The 13,845-nt window shown below is 48.2% G+C and overlaps 1 protein-coding gene across 1 annotated transcript in view; it reads right to left on the bottom strand.

Annotated features, from left to right (window-relative positions):
• The window catches only part of BCAR3 (breast cancer anti-estrogen resistance 3), a 28,778-nt gene that overhangs the window by 4,470 nt on the left and 10,463 nt on the right, over positions 1-13,845 (bottom strand). The window contains exons 4-8 of the mRNA XM_008586634.1: positions 12,879-13,531; positions 8,386-8,501; positions 4,152-4,323; positions 1,234-1,345; positions 750-962 (exon numbers count right to left, since the gene is read on the bottom strand). Coding sequence (XP_008584856.1) covers positions 750-962; positions 1,234-1,345; positions 4,152-4,323; positions 8,386-8,501; positions 12,879-13,531 — 1,266 coding nt within the window. The remainder of the gene's footprint in view (positions 1-749; positions 963-1,233; positions 1,346-4,151; positions 4,324-8,385; positions 8,502-12,878; positions 13,532-13,845) is intronic.

The raw sequence follows: 13,845 nt of genomic DNA, 5'->3' as shown, positions 1-13,845 counted from the left end.
GCCCCATGGTACACCCTGCAGTTACCACTGTGTGCTGAAAAACCTGTTTAAATGCCTCTAATCCCCTTGGGGACATCCGTTAAGCATGATGCTGTGCATGTACTATGTCCGTGATAAATGCTTATCGAGCTAACTGAGGAAGCTACCTTCTATTACTGTAGTGCTTATAAAAAGGTCAGTTTACACAACACTCTGCCCAGCACTTTTCGGAAAGCGTCTACCCCTTGGGGACATCCGTTAAGCATGATGCTGTGCATGTACTATGTCCGTGATAAATGCTTATCGAGCTAACTGAGGAAGCTACCTTCTATTACAGTAGTGCTTATAAAAAGGTCAGTTTACACAACACTCTGCCCAGCACTTTTCGGAAAGCGTCTGATGCCAAGAGCAGGGGAGCTCACTTCCCCGTGTGACTGGAAGGAATAGGAATGCAGGTACATGAAGTCTAGATAAAACTCCACCTCCTCATGCTGGCCCGTCACCTTCTCTAATCTCACTTGTTAGAGGTACTAATGGTAGACAAGCTGGCTAAGCCTTTCTTCACCCTTTCTCTCTATTCTGTAAGAAGAATAAGGAGAAATAGGACACTTGAGTCATTTTGGAATTAAGAGGAAGTGGTGATGTAGGAAATGGAATTCCATGCTTTAATCTTTCCTCCTTGGTCTCTCATTGAGGGCATCCATGCTCTTTCCTTCTTTCATTCCAGTTCTAAGCAGAAGGGAGAGCAGCTTGCAGAACCCAGCTCCTACCTGCCAGGATCTTCTCAGCGTTCACCCGGTAGCTGTCCGCAGCCTCGGCCATGGATCGGGCTGTTGCCAAATGGTTCAGCATAATTTCACAGCTTTGGTCATTTTTTTCCCACATGTCAGTTCCTTCAAAAGTGACAGTCTGGCGCTCCATTAAGGTCACAAGAGGCATCAGCAGTGGGACTGATACATTGCTTGGGGGAACACACGTGGACTCTGAGGAATAAGGAGTAAAGTTTTCCGTATCATTTTTTTTCAAACTTAATCACAGAATGAGGTGACTGGTAGCCCATGTCTTGTAGTAGCAACTGCAGACCTTCTACAAGCAATAAATAAAAGCCTTGATAAAAGCCTTGGGAGCATGACAGTCCTGCAGATAACTCAGGGCCTCACAATATGCCCTGTTAAATGCTTTGGCAAACAGAATAGATGCGACCTAATGTTACTTTTAGACACAGACCCCAATGGGGCCGCCCGTTGTGCTCACCTCTGCCTTCATGCAGGAGTTTGCTGAAGGGCTTCAGCTGTTTCTCATAGAGAATGGCGGTTTGGGTGTACTGGTGCCGCAGGGCAGTCCACGTTTTTTCTAACCTTGTGATCTGGAGGAAAGTAAGGTTTTATTTTGGAAAAGGCTCTTTTTAAAAATTACCTTTTTGCTTAAATTTTGGAACAGGTGATAGGTGCACATGGTAAAAAAGTCAAAACAGTTGAAAGGAGGGTACAGAGAAAACGTAATTCCCCACCCCATTCTGCAAGTGCTCGAATGGCCCATCCCAGAGACACAACGCTCTTCAACTGCTTGAATGTGGGTGTGTGTGTGCGAGTCTATACACACACACCTTCTAAATAAATAAATGCATATCATACTATATGTATTTTTCTGTTCCTTGCTTGGAAATCATTCCTTATAAGTACATGTAGAACAGCACAGAACAGTCTTATTTTGTTAAACTTCTGCATAATGTTCCACTGTATGGATAAAACATAGTTTAACTAGTCTCCTATAGATAAGAGTTTTAAATATTTTGCTATTACAAAATTACCTCATAAAGTTTTTGCAAATATGCACGTGTGCAAATATCTGGGGGATAAATTTCCAGAAGTGGAACTGTTGTGCCAAAGAATACATATATTTCAATTTTGATAGGTGTTGCTAACTGTCCAACACAGAGGTTAGAACAATTTAAACAAAATTACCTCATAAAGTTTTTGCAAATATGCACGTGTGCTAATATCTGGGGGATAAATTTCCAGAAGTGGAACTGTTGTGCCAAAGAGTACATATATTTCAATTTTGATAGGTGTTGCTAACTGTCCAACACAGAGGTTAGAACAATTTAATCAACACGAGGACATGCCACTGACTGTCCTAAGATAAATGGTCGCCCACTTACCATAAAACAAGCAAGCCTAAGTGTCTGAAGTTCTTTACCTGAAACAAGGAAGGACACTAGTATTTAGGGAATGAGAGCCAAATTTGTATGAGGTATATGGAGAATTTCATTTAATCTTCCTAATGCCCAGTATGAAGGCAGGTATTTCGTCCTCATTTTACAGATTAGATAACAGAAGAGATTAGGTAACTTGCCCAAGGCCTCCCAGCTAGTAAGTGGAAGAGCTGAGACTCATATCCTTGGCCTGTAAGAGCTGCCGTGTATTCCAAGAGGAAGGTGAGAAGGGTCAGCACCAGCAGATTTGCTGGGAGGAGAAGTCTGTGGCTGGTCTTCCTCTGGCCCCCACCATGTGCCCCCTCTCCTCATAGGCCCCTTCGTCCCTTCCCCCTCCCCGAAGCATCCGCATCTGCCTTTCTGAAAGAAGCCCTTGTGTCTGGCTAGACCCATCGCCTGGAAGCGCTCTCTTGATACTAGAAGCTGAGAAGGCAGCACACATGGCTAAAGTATAAAGGCAGGTTTGGAGAGCGTCACCTGCTGAGATCTTGGGTTTTCCCTGGGTATTCCACTTCCCTCCCCAGCAAGCTCAGCCCGGGGCCCTGAGTCCCACGGAGGCCTGTGGCCCCTCACTGCTGAGGTGCTCCAGAAAGAAAAAATCTGGCACTGCTAGAGGGCAGGGAGCTGCCTACAAAGGCATGTTAAAGTGGTTTGGGACAAGTCCCTAACCTATGAGCTCGATGTCATGGAAAGCAACCAGGAGATCCCACAAAACTTCCCCTTTCCTACTCCCAGGGAATGCTCTGGGTGGAGGACTTTACACACAGATTAGCTTGTTGGCTCAGCTGTCAAAATTATAGGCCGTTTTAGATGAGAGGAAAGAAACATGATGCAAATTAAAAACACCTGAATGAAAAATTATAAACCCCCGTTTTTATAGTAGAAATCAGTATACCACGGTATGGCAGAATTTATGGGCTGCTTATTTCAAATATCAGTCCTACAAAATTCCAGTGCACCTGAAGAAGTTTTAAAGCTCTTAAAATATAATTGAAATTGAATTGCACTCCCCCCCCAAATTCCTGATGAAGGCACTAAGTTGTTCGGCTTCTTGTTTCTAAGGTGACCTTGTTTAATGCAGGGAAATTGTATTCCACACTCCGACTTGCAGGACATGTGACTGTAGCTGTCTTCCTCAGTGGCAGTGATGGATTTTAAGTGAGCACCTGGCAGAGACAATCTGTGGCTACGAAACAGTCAAGCTAAATGACCAGCAGTTTTGGTGTTACTGGTTGCAAATTTGGATTGCAGGACTTTAAGGGCCTCCAAGCATGTCGGGCTTGGAAGAACAGAAATGGGAAAGCCAATTATGAACAATATGACAGCAGGATGACTTTCTTCTATGAGGCCTGTTTGATTTCCATGTTTTCATTTTTGACACTAATCCTAAAAACCTCTGCCAAAGCAGATAAAGTCAAATGCACGATCTCGGAAACTCTACTAAGGGGTTATAGGACAGGTGGCCCAGGAATCTGAATTTTAGAGTCTGTTTTAGGTGACCTGAGGACCATACTTCAAGATTAACTACTCGAGGGATTCTCTGATATAAGCTCCCCAAATGTCTTGGTTTCCCAGTCAGTACCCCAAAGTGCCAACATGCCTGGTGGCCCAGATGGCAGCAGTCTCATTCTCATGCAACACAATTGAGCCAGATGTCTCATCCTATCCAGTTCTCCAGGAATGCTAATTTTTCGTGAGGATGACTCTTGTTATTGTACATCAAAGAGAAAGCATGGATTGTCTGCAATTATCCACTGTTTTTCAAAAATAGAGCCAAAATTCCTAGGATACTGGTCTTGATTACCACCTATCAGAAGCAGCTTTCACTAAGATTCAATTTACCTTTTGAGATTGACTAAAATAGTCTGTGATTTGCTAAGCACAGGCATGCAGACCTCTTGGCAGAACATTAAGTACACATAGGCCTGAGGGCCACACAAAGCAAGTGGGAATTTACCTGTGGCATTTCCAGTGCTTTCATGATGGCTGAGAAAGAGTAGAGATCTCCCATGGAATCTTTCAATTCCACTGCCACCTGGATGATCCTGTTGAGGGTGGCTGCTCGGTCCTCCAAAGTGCCTGTGCAGCCCAGAATGTCCACTGCAATGCCGATGGCCATTGTGTTGTGCCTGAGAGGGAGGAGATTGGTGGTCAGGCCCAGGGCCAATGGGACTAGGAGAACATTAAGTCAAATCAGCCAGGAACAGGACTGTTCTGCGCCATTTGCTGCTATTGTTCTGAAATGCGCTGGCAGGTCAGACAGTTTGGATGGTCAATCTCAACAGAGAGACCAGCCCCTAGCAGGCTGACTGCGGCATGGCTCAGGCCAGGCTGCACAGAGGGTGTACTATGCACTCCAAAGCAAAATGCCCCAAGACAGGGCCAAGTTCAACCCTGGACTGGGGCCATGAAGAGAGCCCCCCGGGGCAAAGCTGCTCAGAAGGGCATGTGGCTCCTTATAAACCCCTCTTCCCCTGACACACAATCATGAGAGGTCCAAGGAGACACCAGCTCCCCGCAACACACATTGGGAATCCCTTCCTCAGGGAAGCCTGGGGCCACCTCCACAGAGCCCTCCTGACTGGGGAACAGATGACACAGGAAAAATAAGAGATTATGCTTGATCCAGGAAGACAACAATGTATCAGAACAAAGGAAGGAAAGAGGAGCTAAGAATAGTGTTCTGCAGCACGAGCCAGAAAGTGAATGAAGCTGTGGACAAAGACTGAATAACTGATTTCAGGAATTTGTCTAGAAGGTCAGACCCTAGTAAAACCAGAGTCTTATTTCTCCCAACAATCCTCCCTTTTCTCATCCTGAATTATAGGGGTCAACCTCACAGACCCAAAACAGGAAGCAGCAGGGTGATCTTTTTTCTGCAGGACAATAGGATTAATATGAATGGGGTCAGTGGTGGCAGGAAGCAGACTGAGACCCCCTTTTCTTCCTCGTAAATCAGGACCCAGGAGTTGACTGCTTTGGGCCAGAATTGCCTCAATTCAGTTTCTTCCAGGCTGTGGTATAAGCGCTGGAGGTGGACAACCCCCCTTTCATAGCTATAGTTACTAAGATGCGACATGCTTTTGAAACTCCAGGACCATGCTGTGCTGACAGTTCACGGCTAAGGACACTAGTGCATGGCCGTGCCGCTCCCTGTCGCCAGGTGTGCTGGGCTCTCCCCTGCTCTCCTTGAGCAAGGAGCAGCATTGGTTCAGCTAGTGCCTAGGACTGCTAATTTCTCTAATGTTTGTTAAATAAGTCCTGAGCTCTGCTGTCCCCGTGTTTGTACATATTCGCATATGGTGCTCACTTGCAGAGTGACCTTAGGCTGTTCCCTAACTGCTCCACTCCTCGGCTGCTTCCTCTGTGAAATGGGAGCAAGGGCTGTGAGAAAGAGAGACTGTGTGTGGGTGTAGAAATAATGAAAGTGCCTGGCACTGGCAGGCGCCTAATCAAGAGCAGATGTTACTACAATAGTCCCCATGTGTACGTCTCTCCCTCTGTATCTTGGTCCATTTTGCCTGTTTGTCTCCATCTCTTTTCCTTTTTCTCCATTTATCTTCTTTTCCTGATTTCTTGTCTTTCTCAATTAGTGGATCCAAACATAGACCTAAAGTATATTTTTATTACTTGTATTTTTTTTTTCCTTTTTGTCTTTTTTACTGACTGGTAACGGGATCACAACCCTCGGTGTCGCGCCTGTACCGGGGACCGGCAACGGGATCGCAACCCTAGGTGTTGCGCCTGCACCGCGCTCAGCCAGCGAGCGGGAACCGGTCTCCACATGGGATCCGAACCCTCAGCGGGAGCGCCACCGCGCTCCCAAGCGGCGCACTCTCCAGTGCGCCACCGGGCCGGCCCTTACTTATATTTTTTTGAAGAGTTTTGTTATCCATTTGCAAAGTATTAACATTGATTGTAACATTTTAGTTGTTTCTTTTAACTAACAGTAAACTAACTTCCCATGCTGCATTCAACTGATTATCTTTAGTCAGTGTTTTCTACCCCGTTTTCATGGCTCTTAATAAAAGAGAGTTTCTTGGCTCCTTCTTTAAGACCTGGTGTTATATCAATGGTTGACTGTGTAATTACATCCATTCATTCAACCAGCATTTGCCTACCACCTCCTGTGCACACCACTATGGGTAAACAACTCGGGATGCGTGTCTGTGGAGTAGGCGCCAGTGGTCGGCAACAGGGGCACTCAAATGTTACATGAAGGACATTTCCAGCTAGTTATGCCTGGAATGGGTGAGGTGGTAAATTAAGAATAAAGGTTGGTTTTGTATTTGATTCTCAACTGCAAGAAGGTGATGTCATTTGACACTTCAGGACCCTATAACCTTGGCCTTTATTTAGTAAACACATTGTAATTAATAAAACCACCCCCCAGCCTCTAGTAGGTAGGCCCCACAAGTCAGCCTTGGACAGGAAACAAACCCAGGAGCAAGAGCCAGCCAAGCAGCAAACAGGAGAGATAAAGAAACGATGCTGACAAGAGTGAAGTCAGAAAATAGCAGAGAAGCCCTAAGCCTGCTGCCCAGCACACATGCCCCAGCACACCTAAGGACCCTAATAAAACAAGGCTTGGATGCACTTAACTTGGAACCTGGGGAGTCTCCAGGCTGAAATGCCTCACACAAAAATGGGGAAGTTGGGCATACAGCTTGGCTCTGTTGATTCAGTGACCACTGGGCCACACACAACAGACAGGAAGTGAACAGCACTGGGAAGCCAGGCCCCTGGGGCACGAGGAGAGGAGGGGACATCTGCAGAGAGAAAGGCTAGAACCTAGGAAAGTCTCATCAGAAAAGCAGGGAAATGCAGAAGTTGGATCTGTAATTCCCCCAAGGCCTTAAACAACGGGTGCTTCTGAACAAAGTCAGCAGGGCCATTTCTTAACCTCCCTCCTCCACATGTCTTCATCCAGGGTGTTTATTATGGGCTGCATCTGCAGCTGTGGGGCCCTAGCAACAGTGGTGATGGAGTTGTTTTATCTGCTTCATCACCAAGTAACCTGAAAGCAGCTATCTCAATCCCCCGGAGTTATCTGAAATGCAGGGTTTCCTTTCTAGGGGCTGCTGTCCTAGGACTGCACTGTCCACTAGCCTTGTGTGGCTATTCACACTTAAAACAGTACAAAATAACTAAAAAATCCATTCCTCGGTGGCATTAGCCACATTTCAGGTGCCTGACACATATGGCTAGTGGCTATGGTAACGGCCAGTGCAGATCAGAACATGTGTGTGATCGCAGTCATACGGAGCACTGTGACCTAGAACATCACGGGTAGCCATGCGCAGGCAGCCATTGCAACTGGTACACGGGGTGGGAAAACAGAAAACTTAAGATAGTCTCGCCCAAATCAACTTTTTTTTTCATGTGTCAGAAAGGCCAACTTCTGTGGTAAAATGGAAATCTAGTCTAGTACTTCTTTTCTTAAAAAAATGCCTCACTGTTCATGTGTGTCTAACTTCTTTTCTTTTTTTTTTTTTTTTAAAAAGATGACCGGTAAGGGGATTTTAACCCTTGACTTGGTGTTGTCAGCACCACGCTCACCCAGTGAGCTAACCGGCCATCCCTATATGGGATCCGAACCCGTGGTCTTGGTGTTATCAGCACCGCACTCTCCCGAGTGAGCCACAGGCCGGCCCTCATGTGTGTCTAATTTTTATCTCATGCTCACATGTGTTTTTTTAATGGACCCCCCCAAGGCCCTGGCTTTTCCTGACAAGAGGACAGTAAAGCTTCGGAGGTGGGGGGCGAGTGCCCTCATCCCCTTTCCTCTGACCCCCCATCTGTCCACCCCTCAAAGAAAATGTTGTTTGGACTCTGTTCTTCCCAACCCTTCCCACGAATTCCTCCACAATCTGAAACTCCAAAGAGACAACAGCAGGCAGCTCCATGGGGCAGGCTGCAGGAGGTCCAGGAAGATGTCCCAGCTCCGGCCCCAGGCTGGCAGGACTTGCCACTTCTCTCCACCCACCACCTCCAGGAGTAGGGACAGGAACCCGTCCTTTGTTCTGGTTGTGCCTCATTGCCTCTTTGGCTTGGGCTTCTGGGAAGAGCAGCGTGGGGCCATGCCCCCTGCAGCGATGCCACTCTGGGGCGGGGTGGGTGCTGCCCTCTCTCCGCTCTGACACCTGCAAGGAGTCGAAAGGGTCAGGAACGCAGAGGACAGCACGGCTCACCTCTCAATCATGTCCAGGCGCAGCTGGTGTCCGTGAGGCAAGGTAATGAGCTCTAGCCCCGAGTCCACGCCCATGTTTCTCCGCATCTCTTCAGAGACCTCAAGTATCCGAGCAACCTGTCAAGAGCCCAAGTGGAAACACACTGGATCAGGAAGCGGGCTGGCTGGGAACATGGACTTAGCACATGAAAGAAACACACCAAGCTGGGACCATGTGGACGCACCCTACTTACTGCATTTCTTTATGAGCAGCAAGATCCTAAAGGATGGCTCTTATATGATATTTGGGGCATCCTAGAACACCTATTAGAACATCAAACCTAAGTGGGGAAGGAAAGACTGGGGAAACACCTAAACTGGTTGCAGAATCTGCAGATTTGCCCAGAACAGTTTAATTCTTGGAGCCTTTGTCAGACAGGCGGGATCCTGCTGCGATGTTTTGCTGCCAACAGCAGGGCTTTGTGCGTGCACAGTGACAATTCGTGCAGCGGAGAAGCAGAATCCCACCCAAGCTTGCCTCTGGTGGGCTTTGCCATTTATGCTGTCACTGAACAGCCGTGGCTGGCTGCTATTATCCTTAATTATGCCTCTCCTGTGCTCAGTAAATGCACCATATGTCTGGAAACTATTAAAAACACATATGGTGATTTGAAACCCAGGGTCTCAAAACACACCTACTTCTCCTGAGTGGTTTTCCTTAAAGGAAATCTTTGCCTAGGCAGCTCTCAGTGCATCTCAATTCTAGTGTGTAATCATAGTTTATAGGAATCAGGCACTAGTTGAGCAACTCTAGCTCTTACATGTTACGCTGAAATGTGACAACAGCTTCAGTGTGCCTCGAAAACAGGGCTGAGATACTAACAGTGCCACCAGCAGATACAATGTGGCCACATGGCCCAGGACGATTGCTCTCCTTGATCCAGTGGACTTGTCCTCGACCATAATTATCCCAGGCGTACAAACAATGCAGATGTCTTCATAATAGACCACAAAAAACATCTGGAAGTTTAGCTGATATTATTAGCCCTGACCTTTAACTTCTGTGGTTGAGCAAAGAAACCACTGTCAGCCCTGGGGGAATGAGCTGCGGAATTAGCTATCCAGTGGCAGACCCCAGAACAGGATGTAGAATTCACACTGTGCTCTCACCTATGCTCTCTGGGCCTCGGTTTCCCCTTTTTAAAACAGAACTCCCAAGTTCACCTTTCTCAAGGACTTTGCAAAGGATTCAAATGACTTTAAAACCCCACAAAGCTATTTGAAAATACAAACTGTGAATCATCAGCCGTGTAGAATTGTGGCTGGGTCTTGGGAAAGTGATTTACACCTTGACTTTGGCAGGGCAGCCCAGATGCCAAGCTCTTTACCTCTGGGCCTCACTTCTAGCTGCAAATGTAGTAGGTAGAGAACGGCACCCATTTGCAGTGTGGGAGGGGCTCAGTGGCTCCTAACTGGGCCCTTGGGAATGGGGGCTGGACACTGCTGGGCAGGCAATCTGAGGGCTCTCGGGATACCTGCTGTCCTGATGGCCTTTCTGGGCATCTGCCCCTGGGCTCTGCACACAGTGGACATCTGCACGTGGGGCCCAGATGCTGCCCAGCAACTGCTCTTAGCTCTAGGATGGCCCATCTGGGCTGCTGCTTTTGAGACAGGGAACAAGAGAAGTTGTTTTATTTCCCTCTTTGAGGTGCTGGTTGTGCCTGCTTCGATGTCAGTGGTTCCAGGAAGAGAATAAGGAAATGGTGGTGGACTTGGGAGGGAGAGAAAAAGGAAGGCCGAACACAGCACTGCCCTGGGGGGTGGGGCAGGCGGAGGCTCCTGCTTCTGGTCTCTGCCTTGCTGCCTAGAGACTCCACACAGCCTCTCTTCCAGGGCTGCCTGAAGGCAGACACAGGAGCGAGGCCCCAGGAGGACTAAATGCACCAGAACAAAAGGGGGCAGCCTGCACATCAGTTGAGAACAGACTCGGGTTCTAGTTTCATGGCTGTCAAACTCGGTGGAAGTTTCCAGCCCTCTGGCAAAGAGCAGGCAGGCATCTCTCCTCCTCCTACACTATCCTCAAGCCCAGCCTAAGGCCACAGGATTCATTCCCCCCCTGGAAATTGGGCTAGAATCTCACTGCTGGCCTGCTGGCATGGTTCTGCTCTCAGATCCGGGCCCAGCGTGACCGACTCATGAGAACAGAAATCCTCAAGCTTCTTACCTCTCAGACAGGTTTGGAAATTGGGCTAGAATCTCACTGCTGGCCTGCTGGCATGGTTCTGCTCTCAGATCCCGGCCCAGCGTGACCGACTCATGAGAACAGAAATCCTCAAGCTTCTTACCTCTCAGACAGGTTTAACTCGCTTTAAAGTCAGGGAAGGAATTAACAGGCAGGTTATCTGACCACCTGTGAGCACTGCCCAAGGACTCCCGGCAACGTGAACAAGCCCTCCTTCTCCCAGTGCAACCTGCTCCCTGGCTTTCTTCTTGGGGCCTGCCCGGCAGAGGTGTGGACACCCCTGCACTTTTGTTCCTCAAAAGTCTACTGGGGAGCCCTCAGTTGACTGCAGAACTCCCTGGGAGAGTATTCAGAGACTGCATTTCCTACCATGATTCATGACTCAGGAAGGAAAACCCAATTCCTAAATAAGCCCTGACCCTTGAAGCTAGCTGACTTCACTGAGCTATGGTGAAAGGTGACTTCAAATCTGCGGAGACTTTATTTGTGGCTCAAATACCCTAGGATCAGTCTCTTCATACTGAGGGGATGGGCTCAGCCTGAGACGCCTGTTATCTAGAAACATCTCTCTGAAGGGGGAGGTTGCCTTGGGACCACCTATAAACAACAGCCACCCACATTTAAATGAAATGCTTCCTATCCAAAATGATGATGATGTAAATGTATTTATTTGGTAACATGGAGATATATTACTCAACGAAAGACTCGGGATTGAGAACTGTACGTACAGACCAGTGCCATTTCTTTTTTTTTTTTTTCCTTTTTGTCTTTTTCCGTGAGGAATCTAGATTCTGTGTGATTTTAATTTTATCTTTTAATTTGCATTTTATAATTCTAAATTGAGCAAGTATTGTAAAAAAAAAAAATCAAGGTAACGTTAAGAATGTTTACTCAAACTAAAGACTTTTTAGTAACGAAATAAATATATTATAAAGAAACAAAATAACCAAGGCTCTGCTAGTCCAGAAACTACGTTTTCATGTTCAATCTACTACTCTCCTTTGGCGTTGGCTTTACCACTCCTGATGCAGTTGAGGGCAGGAAGAATTTTTCAGTAAGCACCGGGTGGGAGAAGGCGGCTCCTGCAGAGGCTCCGCCAGCAGCAGGCCTGGGTGGGTGTGGGGCGGCCCGCCGCAGCAGCTGCCATCCCTCTGCCCAAGGTGAATTGGACAAGCCTCCTGCCTGGGCAAAGGTTGTCCTGACTCGTGATTCCCACCCTTTAAGCAAATCCCCACACCTCTCTGATCTTCAGACTTTTCTTATGAGCAAAGTGGAGTGAGCCAGAGAGGACCCGGCCCGCAAGCACTCACCTTGCAGTCCATGCTCAGCATGTGCCGGGCAATGGCCCTGGCGTCACTGTTGGTGAACAGTTCTTTTGCACGTTTCAACATTGCTGTTTCCAGAGGCTTGTTCTCGGGAGGAAGAAGCTTCGACTCAAAGTCATTGGGCCTGAACGAGGAGACCGTCTCCAGGAGGGGCTTCACAAACTCACCCCTGTCCTCCTGCGCCTTATCCATCTGCACTGCTGGCACTTCCCAAGGTCTCGGCCCATNCCCTCGACGGGAGCGCCACCACGCTCCCAAGCAGTGCACTATCCAGTGCGCCACCGGGCCGGCCCAGACCAGTGCCATTTCTATGGTAAACAAACATTATGCATGCGGTTATTTACATGTATCTATTTGCAGAACAAATGATAGTGTAACATTTTTACATACAGCAAATGTTGACAATGGTGCTCATCAGGAATCTAGATTCTGTGTGATTTTAATTTTATCTTTTAATTTGCATTTTATAATTCTAAATTGAGCAAGTATTGTAAAAAAAAAAAATCAAGGTAACGTTAAGAATGTTTACTCAAACTAAAGACTTTTTAGTAACGAAATAAATATATTATAAAGAAACAAAATAACCAAGGCTCTGCTAGTCCAGAAACTACGTTTTCATGTTCAATCTACTACTCTCCTTTGGCGTTGGCTTTACCACTCCTGATGCAGTTGAGGGCAGGAAGAATTTTTCAGTAAGCACCGGGTGGGAGAAGGGGGCTCCTGCAGAGGCTCCGCCAGCAGCAGGCCTGGGTGGGTGTGGGGCGGCCCGCCGCAGCAGCTGCCATCCCTCTGCCCAAGGTGAATTGGACAAGCCTCCTGCCTGGGCAAAGGTTGTCCTGACTCGTGATTCCCACCCTTTAAGCAAATCCCCACACCTCTCTGATCTTCAGACTTTTCTTATGAGCAAAGTGGAGTGAGCCAGAGAGGACCCGGCCCGCAAGCACTCACCTTGCAGTCCATGCTCAGCATGTGCCGGGCAATGGCCCTGGCGTCACTGTTGGTGAACAGTTCTTTTGCACGTTTCAACATTGCTGTTTCCAGAGGCTTGTTCTCGGGAGGAAGAAGCTTCGACTCAAAGTCATTGGGCCTGAACGAGGAGACCGTCTCCAGGAGGGGCTTCACAAACTCACCCCTGTCCTCCTGCGCCTTATCCATCTGCACTGCTGGCACTTCCCAAGGTCTCGGCCCATCATCACCATCAAGGATCAAGTAGTTGGTGCCAGAGTTCCGGGGACCTGGCGCCCCATTCTGCTTGGCTGTCAGCAGCTCTGTGTGGCTACCCTGGGAACATAAGGGCAGTCGTACTCCTCTGTCACAGCCTACAGCAAAGGCTGGGTTCAGTTCACAGTAGTTGGCCTCCGAGTTGTGCCAGACAGACGGGGATGGGGGAGCCTTGAGAAAGGGCACCTTGCAGGGCTTGGGGGGTGGCTTGGGGCACAGCTGGCTGTCTGATCCCCTCAGTGCTTCCCCAGCCCTAGGGTCCGAGGAGACCCTCCGAACCACTGCCGGGCTCAGGGTGGGCTCGCTGCCTGTCCTGAACACGGGTGAGTTTGGGCAGGGGCTTGTGTCCACACTCGTGGGCTGAGGGGGCAGCTTACAGCCTGTGGAGGACAAGAAAAGGTCAGAGAAAACTCAGCTGTTGGAGAACACAAAAGAAAACCAGAGTAACAGCTTCCCAGCCCTTAACTCATGCCCTTGGGTTTCGATTTTCACTCCCAAAAGAAAACTCAGTGTGAGTGCCCCATGCCCAATCTAGAGCAGCCTAGAACACTGCCAGGGCTAAGCTGCCCCCACCCCCTGGGGGCAATTCTAAATCCCAGGGACTGCCTGGGCTGCAATATCATTTTTAGGCCACAGAAGGTTGGCACGGTCAGAACAAGAAAATATATTCAGCTTGGAGGGCAGTGACTAATGT

Source organism: Galeopterus variegatus, unplaced genomic scaffold (assembly GCF_000696425.1).
Source record: "Galeopterus variegatus unplaced genomic scaffold, G_variegatus-3.0.2 Scaffold4060, whole genome shotgun sequence".
In the NCBI taxonomy this organism is placed as follows: Eukaryota; Metazoa; Chordata; class Mammalia; order Dermoptera; family Cynocephalidae; genus Galeopterus; species Galeopterus variegatus.
The sequence above is the reverse complement of the archived record's forward strand: the minus strand, read 5'-3'. Positions and strand labels throughout refer to the sequence as shown.